Source organism: Aedes aegypti, chromosome 3 (genome assembly GCF_002204515.2).
Source record: "Aedes aegypti strain LVP_AGWG chromosome 3, AaegL5.0 Primary Assembly, whole genome shotgun sequence".
NCBI lineage: Eukaryota > Metazoa > Arthropoda > Insecta > Diptera > Culicidae > Aedes > Aedes aegypti.
This window is the reverse complement of record NC_035109.1, coordinates 204,038,993-204,060,957: the sequence shown is the minus strand read 5'-3', so window position 1 is coordinate 204,060,957 and position 21,965 is coordinate 204,038,993. Positions and strand designations below refer to the sequence as shown.

The 21,965-nt window shown below is 39.0% G+C and overlaps 1 protein-coding gene across 1 annotated transcript in view; it reads right to left on the bottom strand.

Moving 5' to 3' along the window:
* Positions 1–683: 683 nt before the first annotated feature.
* The window catches only part of LOC5566945 (NACHT and WD repeat domain-containing protein 2), a 60,977-nt gene continuing 39,695 nt past the window's right edge, over positions 684–21,965 (bottom strand). Inside the window, exons 11-16 of the mRNA XM_001651312.2 lie at positions 15,643–15,872; positions 15,210–15,397; positions 14,839–15,152; positions 14,566–14,784; positions 974–2,063; positions 684–906 (exon numbers count right to left, since the gene is read on the bottom strand). Of these exons, the coding sequence (XP_001651362.1) occupies positions 772–906; positions 974–2,063; positions 14,566–14,784; positions 14,839–15,152; positions 15,210–15,397; positions 15,643–15,872 (2,176 nt within the window). The 3' untranslated portion in view covers positions 684–771. The remainder of the gene's footprint in view (positions 907–973; positions 2,064–14,565; positions 14,785–14,838; positions 15,153–15,209; positions 15,398–15,642; positions 15,873–21,965) is intronic.

Below are 21,965 nucleotides of genomic sequence, written 5' to 3'. Positions count from 1 at the left end.
TGGAGGCCGTATCTTCCAGACACACATGGCCTCAAGAAATCGAGTACATAACCGGAAATAATGAAGCATATCGCTTGGCCAACGCGGCTAGACAGCAATTGGCTGTTGACACTCCTATCCCCGGAGAAGGTGCTTTGAGGGCGATAAAAGAAAGCATACGGTGCCAATGGGATCGCCAATGGTTCGCAGTTTGAGAAAACAAGTTGAGGGAGAATAAGCACGACACGAAGAGGAGGACAGAACATGGCAATGGGGCCGACCATTATTACCGTATTAACGAGATAAGGAATGGGACATACGCGTCTCACTCATACTTTCCTCCTGAAAAACGAATTTTCACCCACTTGCGGCTGTTGCGGAACTTCGCTTGATGTACGGCATCGTATTCTGCACTGCATAAAGTATGAGCAGGAAAGAAGAAAATACGATATTAACAACCTCAGCCTAAAAGAAGCCTTGGATAATACCAAAGAGAAAAATGCAAAGTCAGTAAAATATCTACATGATACCAGACTGTATGTGAAATTGTGGATGAATTGAATTGTAAATACCCTTCAACATTTAGAATAAATTGGATATCTCTGGTAGTAAATAGAAACACAATTTCATTGAGTAAATATATATAAGAATAACAGAAAGAATAAAATAATATGAAAATATCAGAAAACTAAGAAAATGGTAGCTACATTTCAATAACATACATTTATTTAAATACAATTTATGGTAACGGAACTTGGAGCACATTATAACATATAAAAGATCTTTCATAAATTAATCATCATTATCTTTATCATCATCATCCTCATCTTCATCTACCGGTGTTCCGAATCGAGTTGAGATAGATGCCAATCTCATCGCGGCTTTGAACCTGGCAGATGCCTTCTGTTTTGCAAGTTTCTTTTTCCACTGAAAACGAAAGAAAATGGGCATTCGGTTAACCGCTGTATAATTTTGAAACGAATGAAATACCAACATTTGCATCACGTGAAGGTAGCTGCTTGAGGAAATCTTGCATTTCGGGCTTTTCTTGGTCAGCTATGGCCAACACAGAAATACAACCATCAACTGTACCCAGAACTAGACTTTTACCATCCGAAGTGCTTTTGATGGCCGTGAGTTCGGCTTGCATACGATAGTTGGCGATCATTTCAGTATCGCTGGTACGGAATACTCTCAAGGTTTTCCTACCGCTATGGTAGTACAGAACATACTCATCCGTATCCGTAAACATACAAATTACTGTGAATACTCCTTCAGCAACTTTTGGGATGAAGGTCTTCACCGTAGAACCTTTCTTGAGTTCTAATAGTTCTAAGCCTCCTCTAGATGGAGCATAAAGACCAAATTTTCCATCTTTTGTGCTTGTGCCGCCCCACTTCGGGATAGAACGAACATGTTTTCTGGTTTTAATGTCCATAATACTTCCCTTTTCATTAGTTATTACCGCCACTTGTGTGGGTTTATGTGGAAGGGGAAGTAACGAGGCGACTTCCTTAATATTGCATCCTTTCAAAGAAATCTTATGCTCATGGGTTCCGTTAATTGCACTGTATACCCAAACTGAGTCCTTATTGTTCTTATCAATAGAAGCACAAACTATATGCTGACCATCAGCCGTCACAACAGCACATCGGAATGGTAATCCTGGAACCAATCGAACAGGATATTCGAAATTGAAGATCGTTTGTCCATCCGGAATACTGCGAACTTTGACGTGGGCCATCAGCTGCTGCACATCGCCTCCAGCAGTGGAAGCCGATGCGTTCGTAGCATTGGGACAGGAAACGGCTAAAAATTTCTCTCCGTTCTCCAGAAAGTTCAACTGTTGTATGCCCGGTTGAGAGTCCCGCGAAAGCACCTGTTCGGTAACCCTGTTCCAGATAAGTATTTTCCCTGTCTCCGATGATATGATATATCGCCCGTCCGGTGTGATTTCGGCATGCGTTACAATAGCTCCCAGTGGACTGTCCGCCAGCTTCGCCAGCAATCGACCAGTTCTTATCTCCCAGACTCCTACGCAGCATCGCGTTACGGTTACGGCCAGCTCACCGTTCTCTGAAAGGCTGGAAAAGAAAGGTTAATCGTCATTTTTGTAATTGTCAATTCAAACAAAATTAATGCAACACATAAAAGCAATAATTGATTAATAAATAATTTTAAATGAGAAATCATTCAAGTTTGTTTCGTGTCAAGATTAGAAGTTTTATTTTCAACCCAGAGTAGAACAGCCACAGCCAGCACATGAAAAGCACATTTAACATGTACATCATGTTAAATGTACTTTTCATGTGCTGGCTGCGAAGCTCTGCGACAAGTTGATTGCTATGTGCTGCTACTCGCTCTCTGGAGGACAATCAGTTGGAAGCCGAGGTCGGTCTATCGATCCCGGTTGGAGGGTAGTTTACGGTTTGATGACACCCTTACGGCCAAAATCTGGTTCTACCGGTAGTATTCGACTTAGTTCCCGACAGTGGAGCTAGCCTACTTCGACTAAGAGTTCCCTGGTGGTGGAAGACATTCCGAACCGATGCTAAGCTCCGATTCCGACGTCTTCCAGTTCGCAGCCCGATCAACCAGGGTAACAATTTCTTTATAGATCTTTGTCCAGCAATGTCAATCGCTATCGACAATCACTGACTGGTTGATCGGGAGGTACCACGACAACCAAACGATGGTACTATTTCGCGTTCTACTTGATGACTAATGGTGAACATTCCCGGAGAAGTTCAGTTTCAACAGTTACATCGATGCTTACCTCCTGTGATCTTGTGAAGCGGTTCTGTGGTTTCGGTGGAGAAAGACTTCCACTTCACAGGCGTTCTGACACCTATCACCAAAGTTACGCAACGCTTTCTCTCCTCGGTTTATTCCCAGCTGTGGATCTAGCCTACTCGCTCCGCGACCCGATATTCCCTGGTCGTCGCACCATTCCTCTGCAGCGATGACATGACGCTGATCATCGCTCTACTCACCGCATTTCAAATGCAGAAGTGATTACAAGTGGAACTGATTCCACAAATTTTGAGTATAATGTTTCTGAAATTTACGTCTCCGACACAAATCTTAAGCACTCGTAGAGTACATGCTTCAATGTCTCCCCGATCTTTTTTACATGCAAAACAAAATAGAGAATCCACGTGACTGCGTTTTTCATATATTTCTTGAAGCATTCATGGCCCGACAGGTCGCTGTGATTACGTTTGCTGCCTTTTTGCTGGTGTAAGGTAAAAAGGTGTAATACGCCCCCCTTACGAAAAACTGCTCTTTCGCAGTAGCAAATGCATCACTCCCAAAGTTTTTTATGTCAATGTGTTGCTTATTTAGTTGGTCAAGCTCTGCATGCAACTTTATCTTTCCAGGTTGCTTCTAAAAAGTGTGCAATATGTTTTTTTGTAAACCGTCCCAATGTTTACATTTCAAAACAACCCGGGCAATATGCCCCTCCCATAGAAAAAAGGTCCACAGCGTTATAGAAATGTTTCCAAGGAGAATTCCACCACTTGCTAAGCTTAAAGGGGTCCATTAGCAGTCGTCTTCCGGTAAAAGTTTTTGTAATAAGTACAATAGTAAAGGAAGGGCTTCATTTACGGCAAGGCTTGCTTGTCAGCAGTGTTGTTCAGACTCATTTCCCCGAAAATAACATTTTCCGCACTACGAAGCCACGAACTACTACAACCATGCTCTATCCTCCTAAGATAGAAAAGCAGATGGTTAAGCTTGAGTACTGCACACAAAATCGATCAATTTTGATCCCAGAGAGCCACAATTCAAGTTTCGGTGAAATGAAATGAGTGAGTGAGTGAGAGCGAATCATTTCACCGAAACTTGAATTGCGGCCCACCGAGATCGAAACTGTCGGATCCCATGTGCAACACTCAAGCCTAACCACCTCCCCCTCCATCTCAGGAATACAACGCACAGTTATAACAGTTCATGGCTTCACAATTCGAATTTCGGGGAAATGAGTCTGGTCAACACTGCTTGTCAGACGCATAATTTTACGCCAAAAACCTGATTTTCGATATTTTTATAATTTCTATTGATTGTTTATACTTCTCAAAGAACATATATGCGTAACATCATTTTTTCGCGAATAGTTAAGAAATGTAATCATATTTACGTGTAAAGTTATTTACGTGTTTAGTTTTAAATCCTAATCAATACCACACACATCTCCTATATGTATACAATTTCCCTAGCTATTTCGTACTAAAAAAAATATTATAAGGTTTCGCCTTAAACGCACTCAAGGATGCCAGTATCGCCCAATGTTATGAGCCTGTAATCGATATTATTTTCAGTGTCGCCTATTACTTTTGCGCCGTGTTTACATTCTGGTTTCAATTAAGCCCGCCATGTACGCCTTGTTTTTTTTTTTTGCAGTGTCGCCGTTTACTCTCGCCGTGTTTTGATTTCGATTTCAGATGCGCCCATCACTTTGATAAACAAAAACACAGGCGTAATCAATAAAGTGTGTGGTTTGGCATGAGGTGAAGTTTCGTCTTCTACAAATTTGCTTTTTTTTAATAGTTAAATTATCGATAGGGGAAAAGTTCAAGTGCAGTGAATAGACAATCGAGCTACAATTTCAACGCTATATTTTCTTAAATTGTGTACATTTTGCCAGTTTCGCCTGATTCGCGAATCTTTCTAGATCTGTTAACTCTACCAAAACATAGTCAACATCACTACTCAAGAAAATATATTCTGTTTATTTAACCACAGTTGTAGTATTAATGACTAGAAACATTCTAGATTTGACAAGTTTGGCATTATACTTTTGACCACACTGTGTTGTACGGTGGGTGTCACGGATCGAAATACAATGCTGTGTAGTCGAAGTTACTATGGACATAGTAACTACTGGTCGATCTAATAGATAAACGACAGCAAATCGACGCAGTATACATCGACTTCTCGAAGGCTTTCGACCGTGTCCCACACCAACTTGCGATCGAAAAACTTAAGCGGATTGGATTTCCTGATTGGCTGACCAAATGGTTTTCTTCGTATCTCAGTAAACGCTCTGCTTCCGTAAAGCTTGGAACAGTTAAATCGGATCGTTTTGCATTTCATCGGGTGTTCCTCAGGGAAGCCATCTCGGTCCTCTTCTCTTCGTACTCTTCGTGAATGATCTTTGCAGCGAATTAGAATCCCTGAAAAGCATGTACGCTGACGACATGAAAATTTTTCATGTGGTGTCCTCTCCAGTGGATTGCTGTGCACTACAGGCAGATGTTGACAAAGTTCTGATCTGGTGCGAGAGAAACGGAATGGAGGTTAACATACAAAAATGCAACATCATTACCTTTTCACGAATCCGCGCTCCAATTCTTTTTGAGTATTCGATGCAAAGCTGTACGTTGAAAAGAGTCTCAACCATTAAAGATCTAGGTATCACCCTGGACAACAAACTGCGTTTCAACGAGCACATATCGTCGGTGATAGCTAAGGCCTACGCAGTACTCGGTGTAATCATCAGGAACACTCGGGATTTCAATGATATTTACTGCCTGAAAACATTATACATCTCGTTGGTTCGCAGCCTTTTGGAATACGGCGTTGTGGTCTGGAGCCCGTATCACGCTGTGCAGATTGACCGCATCGAACGTGTTCAGAAATGCTTTGTCAGGTTTGCACTTCGTAGACTACCATGGCGTAATAGATTTCGACTCCCTGCTTATGAAAACCGATGCGCACTCATCAGTCTTCCGACGTTGGCAACTAGGAGAACATATCTTCAGAGGCTTTTCGTGTTCGACCTACTGGAGAACAACGTTGACTGTCCGGATATTTTGGAAAAGCTTCGTTTCAATGCTCCAGGTAGAACGATACGGCGTACTGACTTCTTTCGACGATCGGCACATCGCACACAGTATGGACAACACAACCCACTCGATGTTTGCTGCCAAGTTTTTAATGATGTGTATCACATGTATGATTTTAATTTGTGTAAATCTGCGTTCAAATCTAGAATAAGTAATTAAGTTTTAGTCTGTGCGATGTTAAAATATCGAAGACTGTAAATAAAAAAAATAAATAAATAAATAGTCACATTTTTTTTCTTTATAAGGCACTCTGTGCTCGTGGCCACTACCGTGCCGGAATCAGTTGATCTGTAGCATCTTTACCAATACAGATCTACATATTTTCAACTTATCTATATTTACATCTGCTTTCACTCTCTCCTACTTTTTTACTCTCACACCGAGCAGGTAGGAGAGAGCTCTGCTGTTAGTAAGGCTAGCTGCCTGCGAAGAGGGTCAGTTTGTCTCAGTCACCATCTGATACTGACGGAGGATGGATGTGCTCCCCAAAGTGAAGTGAAGTGCTACGATAGAATGAAGTGCACGTAAAGATACGGTGCTGGCGCGGAACGTTTTCCAAACTGCTGCAATCAACGTGATAAAATCACCATCTAATGTGAATCATGAAGTTAATGTTGAAATATATGCAGTGTTAGTGTTATTCCACATTATTCACCATGAATAGACTCTTAAAATCAATTAAACAGCACCAGAAACAATCACTGTGTGATCTACGCCATTTTTTCGAGTAGTTTTCATGTGTTGAGCGCTGCGAACTAAATCGGCCGTTTTCGTTCCGTTTTTTCATCTATGAGAGCCGTTTACCATCGAAGCCGTGACATGAATATCTCCGAACTTGCAAATTTGCTACAATCAAAGCTAACCGATATCCAACAACGTACACAAGAGGATGTGATGTCCATGGCAACCGTTTTAAGATTGAAGATGGGATCGTTTATCTCGGATATAACTGCGAATATCAGCGAGTTGAGAGGAGAGAGGGCAAAAGCATCCAAAGCACTGGAAGCAGCGATCGAAAATATTGCGAACATCACCAGGAAATCTCTGGACAGATTGCATCGCCAACACAATCTAGTCGTAACTGGGGTACCCTACTTGAGTGAAGAGAAACTGGGTACATATTTCCATGATTGGTGCCGTGCTCTGGGATACTCACATGAGGGCTACACTCCTGTAGTGAGTGCTCAACGAATATCGAAAAGAAGGATTTCTGTTAACCGATCGTCAGCTATTATTCTACGATTTGCGATTCGCTCCCAAAGATTTTTTCTCCCGCTATTTACGAACTTGCAATTTGTCGTTGAGAAGCATTGGATTTTCGAGCAGTGAGCGGATCTTTGTAAATGAGGACCTGGGACCTGAAGAGAGGAAACTTCGTGCGACGGCAATCGGTTTGAAGAAACGTGGAATCTTCCGAAGTGTGTTCTCTCGGAACGGGATCAAGTCTAACCAAGACGGTTAGACTGGTATCGATGCGCCGAACGTTGGCAGTAACATCGAAGGCTTCCTTGGAACAGTTCTTGAATGCGGAACAACTAAAACCTTTTCCATAAAAGTTTATCTTGATCCTTCCGCTCCTCTCCAGTTTTTCCTTTGGCTCCTTCCTAAAAGTTATAAATGTTAACGTGGCGTTAGTACCTCTCCAAATAGTTTTTTCCCATTCCTTCCAATCCAATCCTTTCAATAATTCCATGATTCCACTCCTGTAAGTTAACCGTAAAGTGTATTCGCTACTAAGGATGAGTGCTACAGAAGAATGCTGTCCTTGCTGCTGTTGTTGTCTGCTGCTGCTGCTGGTATTGTATAATACCGTTCGTTGCTGTTGCTATGCTGTTGAATATTCACTACTTTTCTTCAAAATAACTATTCATTTCACGTTGATTATTCCCCTTTTTCAAGTTCTGCGTCACTAGTAATATGATTTAAATGAATTGTCTGTTAGTTTTCGTAGGGATAGTGTTCGTAATATATTTCCTCTTTTTTACTGCCTTACGTATTTTTATAAATGGCTAGTGTTGCCAGTAACAACACCTCTACGAATTTTTGTTTACCAGGAATTGTTTTAAAATCGGCTTTATTGCCAGATAAATTATTGTTTGAATTGCTTGTTTGTATGGTCAAAGCATTTGTGCACGGAGGCTTGAAAAACTAGATGAGTTACGCGAAATTCTATCCATATCTAATGTAGACGTAGTCTGCATTTGTGAGACATGGTTAAACGAGAAAATTGATGATAGCGTTATCAACATCAATGGATATCAAATAGTCAGAAATGATAGGGTTGGACGGATCGGCGGTGGTATTGTTGTGTTTGTAAAAAATGACATTAAACTAAATGTTCTTCGTAAATCAGAATATGTGATGGGCATCATTAATACTGAGTTCATACTATTCGAGCTTATGATCGATGGCGATAAATTGCTTTTGGGCACGTTTAATAATCTTTCTGATCTAGACTGCTCTACGCTTGTGGATACCTTGCTTTGTGAATACGGTGTGCATTATAATCAAATTTATTTCTTGGGAGATTTCAATACCAATGTGCTGAATATTTATTCTACGAAGGCTAAGAAATTTGTTAACACAAATCGTAACCTCAAGGCTACAGACCCCCCACATAGTCACATTTAGTGCACTGCTCAGTGATTTTCACCAGATTATAGTAAACTTAACAGATTTTTGTAGTCGGTTGAAAATCGTTGGTGCAGTTCTTAATTTTACCATGGATTCGGTAGATACAACAAAATTTGTTTGCGTGTACACTCGATATCCAATGCACTATGGGCCAAGGACGCAACCTGGCGGGACAAAATTAATAACTCGGTAACGAAGCGTTTCTGACATTTGGTGTCTTCGGCAAAGTTTTTTATGACAACGAGGACTATCTACTGATCAGTCGACATAAACGGTAAGTTCTTAAATCGTCCGCATAGGTGGCGCCACAATCTAACTTTTTTCTGTGATGTTCTAGAGACTAGGCATGTTCGGTAAAATGGTTCATTTTGATAAAACAAACAACTCTCTCGAAGACGTTAAAATTCCTACAGTTTTCGAGTTATTGGCAAAATAAGACCAAATTAGTGTAAAAACGATTTTTTACCGAATATGACATTTTTTATATGAACGTATAATGTCGTATAATAGTTTTTGCTGATAAATATATAACAAACACAAGCTCTGGTGAAATCAAAATAATGCGATGCATAAAAGTTGAGAAATAATGAAAAAACTTGGTGTTTTTAGGATTTTTCCATTTTCTATGGTGTTCTTCTCATTACGTGATTAATATTTTCGTGGCAAATATTTAAGAGTAATTTGAAATTAGTGTAAAAATTATATTTTATTATTTCATGAATTTATTATATCTGCTTACAGCACAGGCTGGCTTTGAATTTCATCTGAAATTCTTCTGTTGCAGTTTTCGGAAGCTCAACATTTAAGCAAATCACCGGAATTTACTCACATATTTGAGGTTAAACAACCTAACAATTCTCAAAGTCGAAGAAATCTCCAAATTGACACTTTTGATTTGTATCCTCTGTTTCAAAACATTCAAGGATCAACGGGCTTTCCGCTTAAAAACAAATCTACAAGCTCATGACAAGAGATCGTGCGCTCTGAAATTTTAGTATTAAGAGATATCGACATGAATATATGCTATTCATAACTTGATTTTCCGTATTAAAAGTAACACATTCACAAAATAAACTACTCACCTTGAGCCAGGATGACAACAATTAAGGAGCGGTCCATTAATTACGTAAGGGTTTAAGGGGGGAGGGGGGATCTGAGATTTCTTACGCGCCATACAAATGATTCTTAAGTTTCATACAAAAAATCTTCCCATGGGGGGAGGGGGGGGGTTGAAAAATCCCGAAAAATGTCTTACGTAATAAATGGACAACCCCTAACTGACACATGATCAAGTTTTTTAAGGTATACTATATCATTTGGATCATTGAAGAAAAACATACACGGAGAAAACGAAGTACTCAAAAATAAGTTTTTTTATACTCAAAATTAAGTAAAGGCAATCGAACTGAATAGTTGGGTAATTTTCGTTCTGCCAAATACGTGCATTGAACTCAACCTTTGAGTTGTTTAATGTAAACTCAAATTTAAGTAAAAAAATACTTGTTTTGTTTATTGGAATCCTAATTACAAAATATTACAATTTTGAACTAGTGTATTGTCCGAGTTACAAAAAACCTTGATTGTTTTGTTTATACATACTACTGATGGTATTCAGCGTATTTTAAACTTCCCCAAAACCGGTAAATCACAAAACTATGTAAATGGATCATTAATTTGCCAAACACTTCGAAAACCCAAAGTTGAGTATAAATAACTCAACGTCCGACATTTAGGCTGCGTACTAGCCGTTGAGTTGTTTAAACTCAATTTTGGTTGAAAAAATGTGTCAGCCATTTTGAAACGTCAACGCTGATCATCGTGAATTAGTCGTCGCCGGTGTTAGACGTAGCAGCTGAAAAACCAAAATTTTATTTAAAATAAGTCCAAAAGTTGGTGGAATTACTGTGCATGACGTCGTTTTATAGGAATCTCTGAAAGCCAGCTAGGAAATATTCCAAATTGATCAAAGGTAAAGTGCACTGAAGAGTTAGGTGAGCAGAAACAAATAATGTTTAATGGTTCTTTTCTTTTTCAGGAGTTCCATTGCCCTGGGTCTACAATTGTTCTTGGTGCAGGATTGTCGGAATTAAAAGGGTCCTGGTCTCAGCTAAACATTACTGAGCTGTTCCCGTTAGTTGCCGCCCGTCATGAACGATGAAAAAACGAGACGGCCGTTCCAATTGTTGTTGTTGCCGTTCCAACCACCCATCCACCATCATCCATCAGCAAATATTTCGGTTAAAAATAGTTGTTTCTTCCGGAACTGTCCTGCAGCGGTTACCGGTGGATGATTGTCGGAACCGACAAGCTGATTACAGTGAATATGATTCAAATGTGATGAAATAAATAAAAAGAAAAATGTGATCATGATGTAAAAGTAAAATAAAATATGATTTAACTCTATTCGTTTTCATTAATTACCAAACCATGACTACATTCATATATTTTGACTATATTTTTCATTAGCAAAGCTTTTCCATTAACAAACTACCCATTTTTGAGTTTTTTCACCCGAGGTTGTATTGGGTAAAAAACACCTACTGATATAATTCAATGCAGCTACTCAAATTTGAGTACTAGGCTACTTACTCAAATTTGGGGTAACGCACGAACGTGCCGAGTTGGGTCAAAACAACCCAACTTTGAGTACTTCGTTTTCTCCGTGTACATGTACCCAGTTATAATCTACACTTTCATCCACAGCACTCGACATCAACTCAAGGTACTGCTCTAAAACGGGATTTAAACAGTTTTCTGAAAGTTTTTGTTCAATGACTCGTTATTCCTATAAATCGGCTGGTAAGGATTGAATCGGAGCTGAACTCATTTGTCTGCACTAGCTGATAGGCACAATCTGGGAAACAGAACAGCTATCGAAGGTGTGGAAGAAAGCGGCAAAATGCCCCACATACAAGAAGGGTGACACCATTCTAAATGCGGCCTATAAAGTATTATCCCAGATCATCTTCCGTCGTTTGTCACCTGTAATAAACGAGTTTGTGGAAAGTTAGCAAGCCGGCTTCGTTGACGGCCAGTCGACAACGGAACAGATCATTACTGTACAGCAATTCCTCCAAAAATGTCGTGAATACCTTTTCATTAATTTCAACACGGCATACGATAGTATCGACCGCGTAGAGCTATGGAAAATCATAGACGAGAACAGCTTTCCCAAGAAGCTCACGAGACTGATAAGAGCACAATTGTGTGAAGGTTTCAGGCGAACATTCCAGTTCGTGTGTATCCCGCCGGGGACTACGACAAGGTGATGAGCTTTTGTGCCTATTGTACAATATTGCGCTAGAAGGTGTTATGCGGAGAGCCGGGCTTAACAGCCAGGATACGATTTTCACGAGATCCAGTCAATTTGTCTGCTTCGCGGATGATTGTCGGTCGAACATTTGAAAAGGTGAAAGACCTGTACACCCACCTGAAATATGAGGTAGCAAACCAGTTCAAGGTGGTAAGTGCGACAGGGCAGTGTACGATACACATTCGAGGTTGTCTACGAGTTCGTTTACCTTGAATCCTTGCTGACGGCTGATCATAACGTTAGCCGTGAAATACGGAGGCGCATCATAAATGGAAGTCGGGCCTACTATGGCTTCCACAAGAAGTCGTGGTCAAAAAAGATTCATCCGCGCCAAATGTACCATGAACAAAGCGCTTATATGACCGGTAGATCTCTACGGGCATGAAACATGGACGATGCTCGAAGAGGACCTGCTAGCACTTGGAGTCTCCGAACGCCGGGTGCTTAGAACGATCTTTGGCGGTGTGCAGGAAAACGATGTGTGGCGACGAAGGATGAACCACGAGCTCGCTCAACTCTTCGGCGAACCCAGTATCCAGAAGGTGGCCAAAGCTGGAAGGATACGATGGACAGGCCATGTTGCAAGAATGCCGGGCACCAACCTTGCGAAGATAGTTTTTGGCTTCGGATCCGGTTGGTACAAGAAGGCGTGGGGGATCAAGTACGCAGCGATTTGGCGAGAACCGAGGAATGAGAGATGCGGCCACGAACCGAATTTTGTGGCGTGAAATTAATGATTCAGTGTTGTCCGTCTGGGTGTTAACTAAATCTTCTCTTTTTATGTTGAATCGTTATCTCAGTTGTTAGGAAGACGGACATTATGTCACGATAAATTTCAACTTTTTCGACCTCTCCTTTGTCACACTTTTTGTATGAGTCTTCCGAAATTTTTGTAAGGCTCGCCCCCCCCCCCTTGGAGCGCGACCTAATTTTTACATGACCCCTTAGACAGGTTGTCCGCACCTTCTGTATACGGTATTAGCCTGTTGAGGATGAACCTCTCAGAAAACTTTCCTGTCGTATCTAATTGACAGATATGTCACTACTCTCACGGGTCACCTGGTGGTATTCTCGCCTCCGCTTCGCCTTACTTATGTAGCTCGAGTTCCGTTTGATTACGTTATTTCCAGTAGCTCTTGAGAGCTTGTTAGGTGCTATAGTTAGCAGTAACTCGGATGACTATTTTTAGGGCGCCAAAGTACCTTTGTTTTAGCCATTACCAACCTGTTGGTGCCACCCCATGGTCGTGTGTGGACACACTGACATCGAATTCTTTTTCAGGCATCAAGTCACACGTTCAGAGGAACACATTGCACTAAACCAGAGAAGCTAGATTTGGTTTTAACTACAATGACGGACAGTTGCAGGAAGTTATACTGGCTATTCGAAAACTTGGACATCAAAGCTCAGCAACAACCAGTCATTATTAACGGAGATAATCACCCCTATTCTATCTAAGTTTGAATGCCTTTTCGATCGAAAACCGTTTACGCCAGCGAAATCAAGTGGGCTATGGATTCGAACGAATAAGATTCGATCGAAATTTTGATCCTCCGTAAAAAAAGAATGAGGGGGAATAAGCATTGCGCAATCTAGTATGGAACCTGTACCATATCGTACACGAATAACGCGTAGACAGTAGACAGAAACAATTACTTTTATACACTCCTCGGAAATTGAATTGTACTGTACTGCCACTACCGTCATATGAAGCACGCTGCATGCTCATCAACTTGGAAACAATGCCGGGAATTTGCAATGATTCTCTTCATCATCAACATTACAGTCGAAGCTCGAACGACAACTTTTATTGAGACAAATCTCTCTATAACGACATTTCCAATGGTCCCTTCAAATTTCCATACTAATTTCAACTTTCATAGCGACATTTCTTTGTTTCGACCGTTCTCTATTACGACATATAAAGACAATTTACACCGTCTTCAGCCATAGGCTGCACAGACTGAACATAACTAACATTAGACAACGGACACACAGAACGACCAGTGGACCAGTGAAGAATTTTTCGTTTGACGAAAAGTTTTCTCCGACTGGGGCGGGAATCGAACCCACACTCCGTAGCACAATACGCCTAAACGACTGACGCCGCTAACCGCACGGCTACGAAGCCCCAAAATATGTGTTATATTCAATAGTCACTCAATATAACGACATGCGTTTAGTTATTTTAGTACATATTATGATCGTATTATTCCTCCATGCTCCATAACGACATCAAACCTCTTTATAACGACGATTATATAGCGACATATCCATATAACGACGGTCCCTTGCGATGTCGCTATAACGAGCTTTGACTGTATTTCGAACCGTGTAGACTCACCTGTACTTCTCTCTCAATTAAACTTCTACACATCCTCTCGGCATTTAAGAACAAGGAAATTATTTTCAGAAAATCATACATAACGAATTATGCTCAAAACGGACCAATCAACCGTGCGTCAGTATAATGTACATATTGCGAATTTATTGACATTCCTATGTCCAAAGAGCAGCTTAAAAAACCACTTAAAGACAATATAAGAAATTATTGTAATTGTATGCAGTCTACTTATGCTTGACGATATAAATAAACAAATAAATAAAACAAGCAATAAGAATTTATTCAAATTTAGTAAATGACGATCAATTGACTTGGACACGAGATTCCACTACGCTCGTCAGCTTGTGACAAGGATTCATCAGGTATTGTGGACTAATGACTCCTTGTTACTAGAATGACCGATTTACACTACAGCTGTTCACCAATTGAGATCGTTTCAAACCCACCTTATGCCATCAATTTGCAGCTCATGCCGGTCAATCACGTGAACCTGCTCAAAAATGTTGTTGATGTTCCATATTTTCACTGAACGATCGATGCTGGATGTAATCACACTGTTCCATGTGCCGATAGTTAGTGCCTCAAGCTGCATGATTCTTCCGAAATGCGCATCCAAGACTTTCATCAGTTGTTTCGATTTCACACACCAAACGTAGAGGCTTTTCCTGAAAAATCAAAATATGAGCTTCTGCAAAATCAAACAATATGAGTCAAGTTACCGCACGCCGGCTACCGCGTAATCGACTTTGGAACTGATCATCACGGAGTTCGATTGGGTCATCTTCGTGGAAATGTTGCGTACGCCATGGGGTAATGCAAGATATATGGCTTCCTCAGAGATGGGATCTTCCTGGTCGAAATCCCAAACGACGAAGCCGTTAGCGGTGCTGGCCAACAGGAATCGATCGTTTTGATCCATCTTGAGCTGAAGAGCCATTTCCTTGACATCATTCTCATAACGTGGCAAATCTCGCACATGTTTCCATTCAGCAGTTTTATCCTCCTCGTTTTCCTCGTATTGGAATTCGCTCACCTTTAAGCAGTATTATGGATAGTTATTGTAGAGCAACAATTGCCTTTTTGAAATTACCTGATAAAGATTTTCCTGATGGCAACAGTACATTGTCTTCCTATCTTTCTTCATTGTGACAACACTGTGCATTTTGACCATAGGAATTTTAAACTCCTCCTTGCTGGTGTACAACATGAGCCTGGTGTCGTTTATCGCTCCGGACCAAAGTATTGCGAAGAAGTCAGTGAAGGATACGAACTCCATAACTACGTATACAAAATTTATGTGGGTATTTTCGAAAGTGTGTAAGATTACTGTTAAAAAGGCTTCTCACAAAAAAAAAACCGTGAGATAAAGAGGAAAATGGTTTGAAAATTGTTCATCGTATTGAATTTTGGAACAACCTTCAAACGTTTCGACCGTATAAGACTTTGAAAAATTCAAAATATTGCTCTATATTAGCTTCATTTTAGCCTTTTACATATAGAAAACAAAAACAAATAAAGCTTACACAGCAGTTCCCAGTCATCTGTAACATCCTCGAGATTCTGTTTTTCAATCAGGGTTCCTCGCATATCGTAATAAGCGTAGCGCAGTTTTGTGTGCAGGAAAAGGTTTTTGTTCAGCAAGTAGAGCCCCGTAATGGTTTCGTCTTCTTCGAAAGGGTTTTCTATGATGGAAAACTCACTGGAAAGCATGTTGAGCAATACACTTTGACTGTTGTTAGTGTAAGCGGCGGCCCTATGGGAAGAAATATGTTGTTTTAGTTTTGTTAGAAAAACACTATGTTACCTCAGGGATGTCAAAAATTTTCGTTTGCGGATGACACAGGCCACCAAATGACGAAGCCTGCGTTTAACAGTAGAAGATTGCAAAAAAGCTTGGATATTTATTCTTCATACTTGCAAAACCGGAAAATTTTTCCTAATGTTTCAAATACTCAACATATAATATTCTCACATAAACCAAGAGTTTTCATTTGAAACCTTCAAGTAGACATGTTATCTCGATGAGAAATGTTTCAACAAATTGTTCAGATAAAGTTCAGTATCTAGGGTTCATGCTAGATACAAATTTAACGTTCAAAAACACATTGAAGGCATTTAAGCCAAAATTTTACATATATATAAAATGTCTGTATCCACTTATTAATAGAAAATCCAAACTTTGATTTTCAAACTAATTTTCAGACGAGCCATGTTGTATGCTGTACCAATCTGGACTAGCTGTTGTAATACCAGAAAGGAAGCTCTGCAGAGGATTTAATGTAAAATTTTGAATATGATTCTGAAGCTTCCTCCCTGGTATAGTACCAATGCACACTGGGCCAGGAGCAGAATTTAGCCAGACAAAACCTCTAACGCTTTAGGAGTGCATTTTTTCGGGTTGGTGTCAAAGGAGACTTATCTTGAATTTGTTTGTTCTTCAATTTGATGATAAAAGTTAGTTGGAAATTTCGACGCATAGGTGGCGCTCCGATGCAAACTTTTTTGTTTTGCGTCCTAGAGCTTTCGCTTCTTCGGCAATGTTTTAGAACGTGTAAAAATACGACAAGTTGTCGAAGACACCAAAGTTCTAGGACTTCAAATAACGAAGTTATGGTAAAAAATGTGTAAATCAATTAAATTTTACGTTTTTTCTACTTTTTACCTCAAAATCGTAAAATATTTTATTTTAACAACCGTGCGTCGTTTAATTTCGATGACATGCATGTACTGTATGAAAAAAATCTTATTATTATATAAATATTTGAATTTTTGAACAAATTATTGTAAAAACATCATAATTTTTAACATAACTTTACTCAAAAAGTTGCAAGTTTTTGCAAAAACTTATCAATGTACCGAAATACGCTATATTTCATCTACCAAATGTCAAAGTTTGCCAGATGTATATTTTGATATATTTGAGATATCTTAATTCAAAATAGCCATCTCTTCATATAAATAGAATGGTCTTATTATAAATTTTATCATTATTCTACAAGATTTTTAACACATTGCGTCGTTCAGATTTGTTAATCAAATACTTTTATTTTGATACTAGTGATTTGTAAATTGTGATTTATGTCAGAGAGAACTGTCTCGACGCGGTCATAACAGGATGTAAAAAATGAATTATAGCATGAATTCGCTATGGCCAAGTTCTAATTAGACAGTTGCTGGAGATGACATAAGAGCCACACAACAATATGAAAATATCTAGATACTGTAACACCTGACTAATAAAAAGTATTTGATTAATAAAACTTGACTGACGCAATGTGTCTAACAATCTTGTAGTACAATGATAAAATTGATAATAAGTCTATTCTATTTATATGAAAACGGTGGTTATTTTGAATTCAGATATCTCAAATATACCAAAATATACATCCGGCAAACTTTGACATTTAGTAGATGAAATATAGCGTATTTGGGATCATTGATAAGTTTTTGCAAAAACTTGCAACTTTTTGAGTTAAGTTATGTTAAAAATTATCATATTTTTACAATAATTTGTTAAAAAATTATTTAAATTTATTTAAATTTGTTAAAAGATTATTTTTTTCGTAAAGTATATGCATGTTATCGAAATTAAGCGATGCATGGTTGTTAAAATGAAACATTATACGATTTTGAGGTAAAAAGTAGAAAAAACGTAAAATTTAAGTGATTTACACATTTTTACCATAACTTTGTTATTTGAAGTCCTAGAACTTTGGTGTCTTCGACAACTTGTCGCATTTTTACACGTTCTAAAACATTGCCGAAGACGCGAAAGCTCTAGGACGCAAAACAAAAAAGTTTGCATCGGAGCGCCACCTATGCGGCGAAATTTCCAATTAACTTTTATTGCGGGGAAATTTAAAAATTTGGATTGCTTCGCGGAAATAACGCGCAGCTATCAATCCCCGCACAGAACAAATTAATCACAGCAACCGTTGAGGTTCTAAATACAATTCAAATCGTTGACAACTTACAGCATATCCATTGGTGTAGTTCGGCATGTTGTTGGAGAGATTCTGCAAAATAAAAAACTCATGCTGGTTCGTAGTTGCTTGATTTTCGTAGACTACGGTTTTGCATGTATACGGTTCAACTACACATAACTACGTTCAAGACCAACGTAGCTGGAAACCGTGGATGAAGTGTTTCCTACATCGGGAATTGTGTCACTATCCATTTTAAAGAATGATTCTCAATGGTTTCCCCTCCAAGTATTTTCTATGTATTTTCCATGTATGCGGTATACCTATTACTAACATGCATGCAGCTGTATTTACAATTGAATCATTTTTGAAAAAGATGTACTATCAACGAAAGCTAAACCTTCCCATCAGCCCTTTAGGATGTAATGGCGCATTTAATGCATGAGTTCTGAACTAGCGGGATCTCCTCTTCATAGTGGTTCTCCACAAGTTCTCGTGTGAGAACCGAAAGGGTGAGAGATTAAACAAAATCTGTCGAAATCATCGAATTCATTGTGATAGTTGATGCAAAATAAACAGCCATAATATAATCTTTAAAGTCATCGGTGACTATGATAATTTTGTTGGAAAATTTGGCAATCAGTAGCTCTGGACTTTCCATGAATCAAAATTTTTCTTGCAACGCGTAATATCATCAAATTGAAGAACAAACAAATTCAAGATAAGTCTCCTTTGACACCAACCCGAAAAAATGCACTCCTAAAGCGCTAGAGGTTTTGTCTGGCTAAATTCTGCTCCTGGCCCAGTGTGCATTGAGTTACATAGAATATCCAATGTTGAAATATTGGAAAAAATGTCAAATAAAATAATTAATAATTTCAGGCAAAAATTGTTACAATCTTCCATCGCTACGATTAATGTGTTATATATTTAGGTTAAGATAGGTTAAGTAAATTGAACTCGTTTTTTTGTCTTATACGCAGGTGAAGTCAACTCACCTGTAAAAAATCTGAACTGCTACGGCAAATGAAATGTAATATGTTGTTAACAAAATGTTAATAAAATCTTAAATTTGTTTCACCAAATTAGGATGATAGTGTTGTCTAATAACACAGAACACCTAGATATAAGAAATGAATGTAATGTTTGGAATGATACTAATAAAGAAAAAAAAAAAACATTTATTAGTTACAGAACGCTAAAACTAACAATATTTCACCAATTTTCTCACTTTCACATAACCTTTAGTAAAATGCAATAATTTGTTTGCACAATAACACTGGTCCATATCTCTCTCCAATGTTATTTAAATTTTCCCAAGGATAATAAAATAGCCTCGTCAGCATTTTGGGGATTGATTTTGTTTTTCTTTCCTTGCCTTACACTGAAAATAATTATGAACTCATTATTGAATTATATAAATAATAATTTTGTATAATCAAATCTTTTGTTTGAACTACGACATCCTTCGTTGTTTTCAAGAAACAAAAAAGTATATAAAATTAGTTTTAGGCGGTAGAAGCTGATTAATAATGCAGTCAGTGAAGCATAGACGAGGCTATTTTAATTCGAATTCACTTGGAAAAATGCAAGGCACGCTGGAGACAGAGATATGGAGAAATGCTACGGTACAAGTAAATAATTGCATTTTATATAAAAAATGTAATCAACAATAAAATCAGTACATTTTTCCTCCTAAGCGTTATGTAATTTGGAAGTTTTTCAATTTATTTCTGAGAATTATTGTAACAACTTGAAGTCGAGTAATAGGAGCGCAAACTGCAATTGATGCATAACTTCGATTTATATAAAGCTAATATCAGGCTCTAGAACGGAAACGAGAGACGTTCAATGGGCTTTTCTTTTTTTACTAGTTTGTTTATTTGAGGCTCAATCGCGTTTAACCCGTATAGGCCTGAGTGAAAGCAAAAATACTGAAACCCTCACTGCTCAGAGAATTCTTAACGGATTCAAATAATTTTTTTGTCAGTTCACTGGCCCATTAATCTAGTTTCTAGAAGTGACCAGAGGAACTCGGAAATATTCCTGTGGCCGGAGTTATTCCGGTGGGTCACTGGGTCAAGTCGGGTAAAAAAGGGCTATTTTTTGGGACATGCCAAGTTACTTTTATTTATTTGCAATGACAGTCATTTTAATTTGCATAAATCATTAAGATCTGATATTCCACATTATAAATAAAGAGTTTTGCATCGTTAAAAATATACTGAATGTGGCCATTCGGACGTTATGCCCGCAAGAACCGGCTATAGATTTGTTGGACACTAAACCGTTTCAATTCTCGAAAAGTAGAAATCAAACACAATTGTGCACTAAAATGCGTTCCCGTAAGCTTGGCACAGATGTTCAGATACAAATTCATTTATTTATTTACTGCTTTAGTCAACAGGTGAAGTTCCCACCCCAATGACAATTGATCTTAAGTCTAAAAGCAAAAAAAACCAAAACAAACATTTCACATGAATTAACATAAAAATTGTCTAAAATTACACTTATTTGTTCCACGCGACACATTAAAATTAAACACATGATAACAACTATTAAACACACGGGACATGCTACGCATTGGTTCGTGAAGGCCATAATTTGTTCTGGCGGAAGGAATGTTCAGAAATGGATGAAACCGGAGATTTCGGCGACGAGTGTTGATGTCCAATGAACTGAGCAGCAGAGGGCTGTCTATCGATCCTTGCAAAAGGTCAGAGATGAAGCACGCCTTTGCTACATTGCGTCTAGGTTCCAGAAGGTCCAGATCAATAAGTTTGCAGCGGCTTTCATAGCTTGGCAAGTTCAGTGGATCTCTCCACCTAAGTCGGCGAAGGGCGAAGCGCACGAATTTGCGTTGAATGGCCTCAATTCGTTGAATCTCGTTCCTGTAGAATGGTGACCATACAACCGATGAGTATTCCAGGATAGGGCGTACAATTGAGCAGTATAAAGCTTTCAGGCAATACACATCGGTGAACTTTTTGCTGAAGCGGAACAGAAAACCCAGCTGCGCAGAAGCTTTCGAGACGATGTAAGCAACATGATCCTTAAAAGTCAGCTTAGTGTCCAATAGAACGCCTAAGTCCTTCACCGTAGTTACACGTTGCAGTTCGACACCAGCCAAACCATAATTAAACTGTAGAAGTGTGCGTCTGCGGCCAAATGAAATCACTGAGCACTTGGACACATTTAGGGACATCCTGTTGATATTACACCATTCTGCGAATATTTCCAACTGATGTTGCAAAAACTCAGAATCTTGCGGTTTATTGATTGTGCAGTAAAGCTTTATATCATCAGCGTAAGAAAGTTTTAGGCAGTCCAGAATAAAGTTGACATCGTTCATGTAGAGCAAAAACAAGAAAGGCCCGAGGTGGCTGCCTTGAGGTACGCCAGACCAGACCGAGAAAGGCATTGAAACATGTTCGCCAATTTTGACGGACATGCTTCGTCCAGTCAGGTAGGATTTCAGCCAGAGAAGCATGTTGTCATTCAAGCCCAGTTTGTCAAATTTCGCAATTGCAATTTGATGGTTCATCTTATCAAACGCTGCCGATAAATCGGTGTGTATCGCGTCTACTTGGTGACCAGATTCTATTTGGCGTATCACGAATGAGGTAAAGCAAGTCAAATTGGTAGTCGTTGAACGTCTAGACATAAAGCCATGCTGATTTGGCGATATGTAATGAGAGTAGCTCTGAGTTAGTTTGCGAAGAACAATTAACTCAAACAATTTAGATGTTGAACTCAGTGCAGCAATTCCACGATAATTCGAAACGCTCTGTCTACATCCTTTTTTAAACACTGGAAAAACATAGGAGTGTTTCCAGCAGTCCGGGAAAACGTTAGTACTTAGAGATGTGTTGAATAATTTTGCCAGCGGCGATGCTAGTGAATTCATACAGCGTTTGAGGACT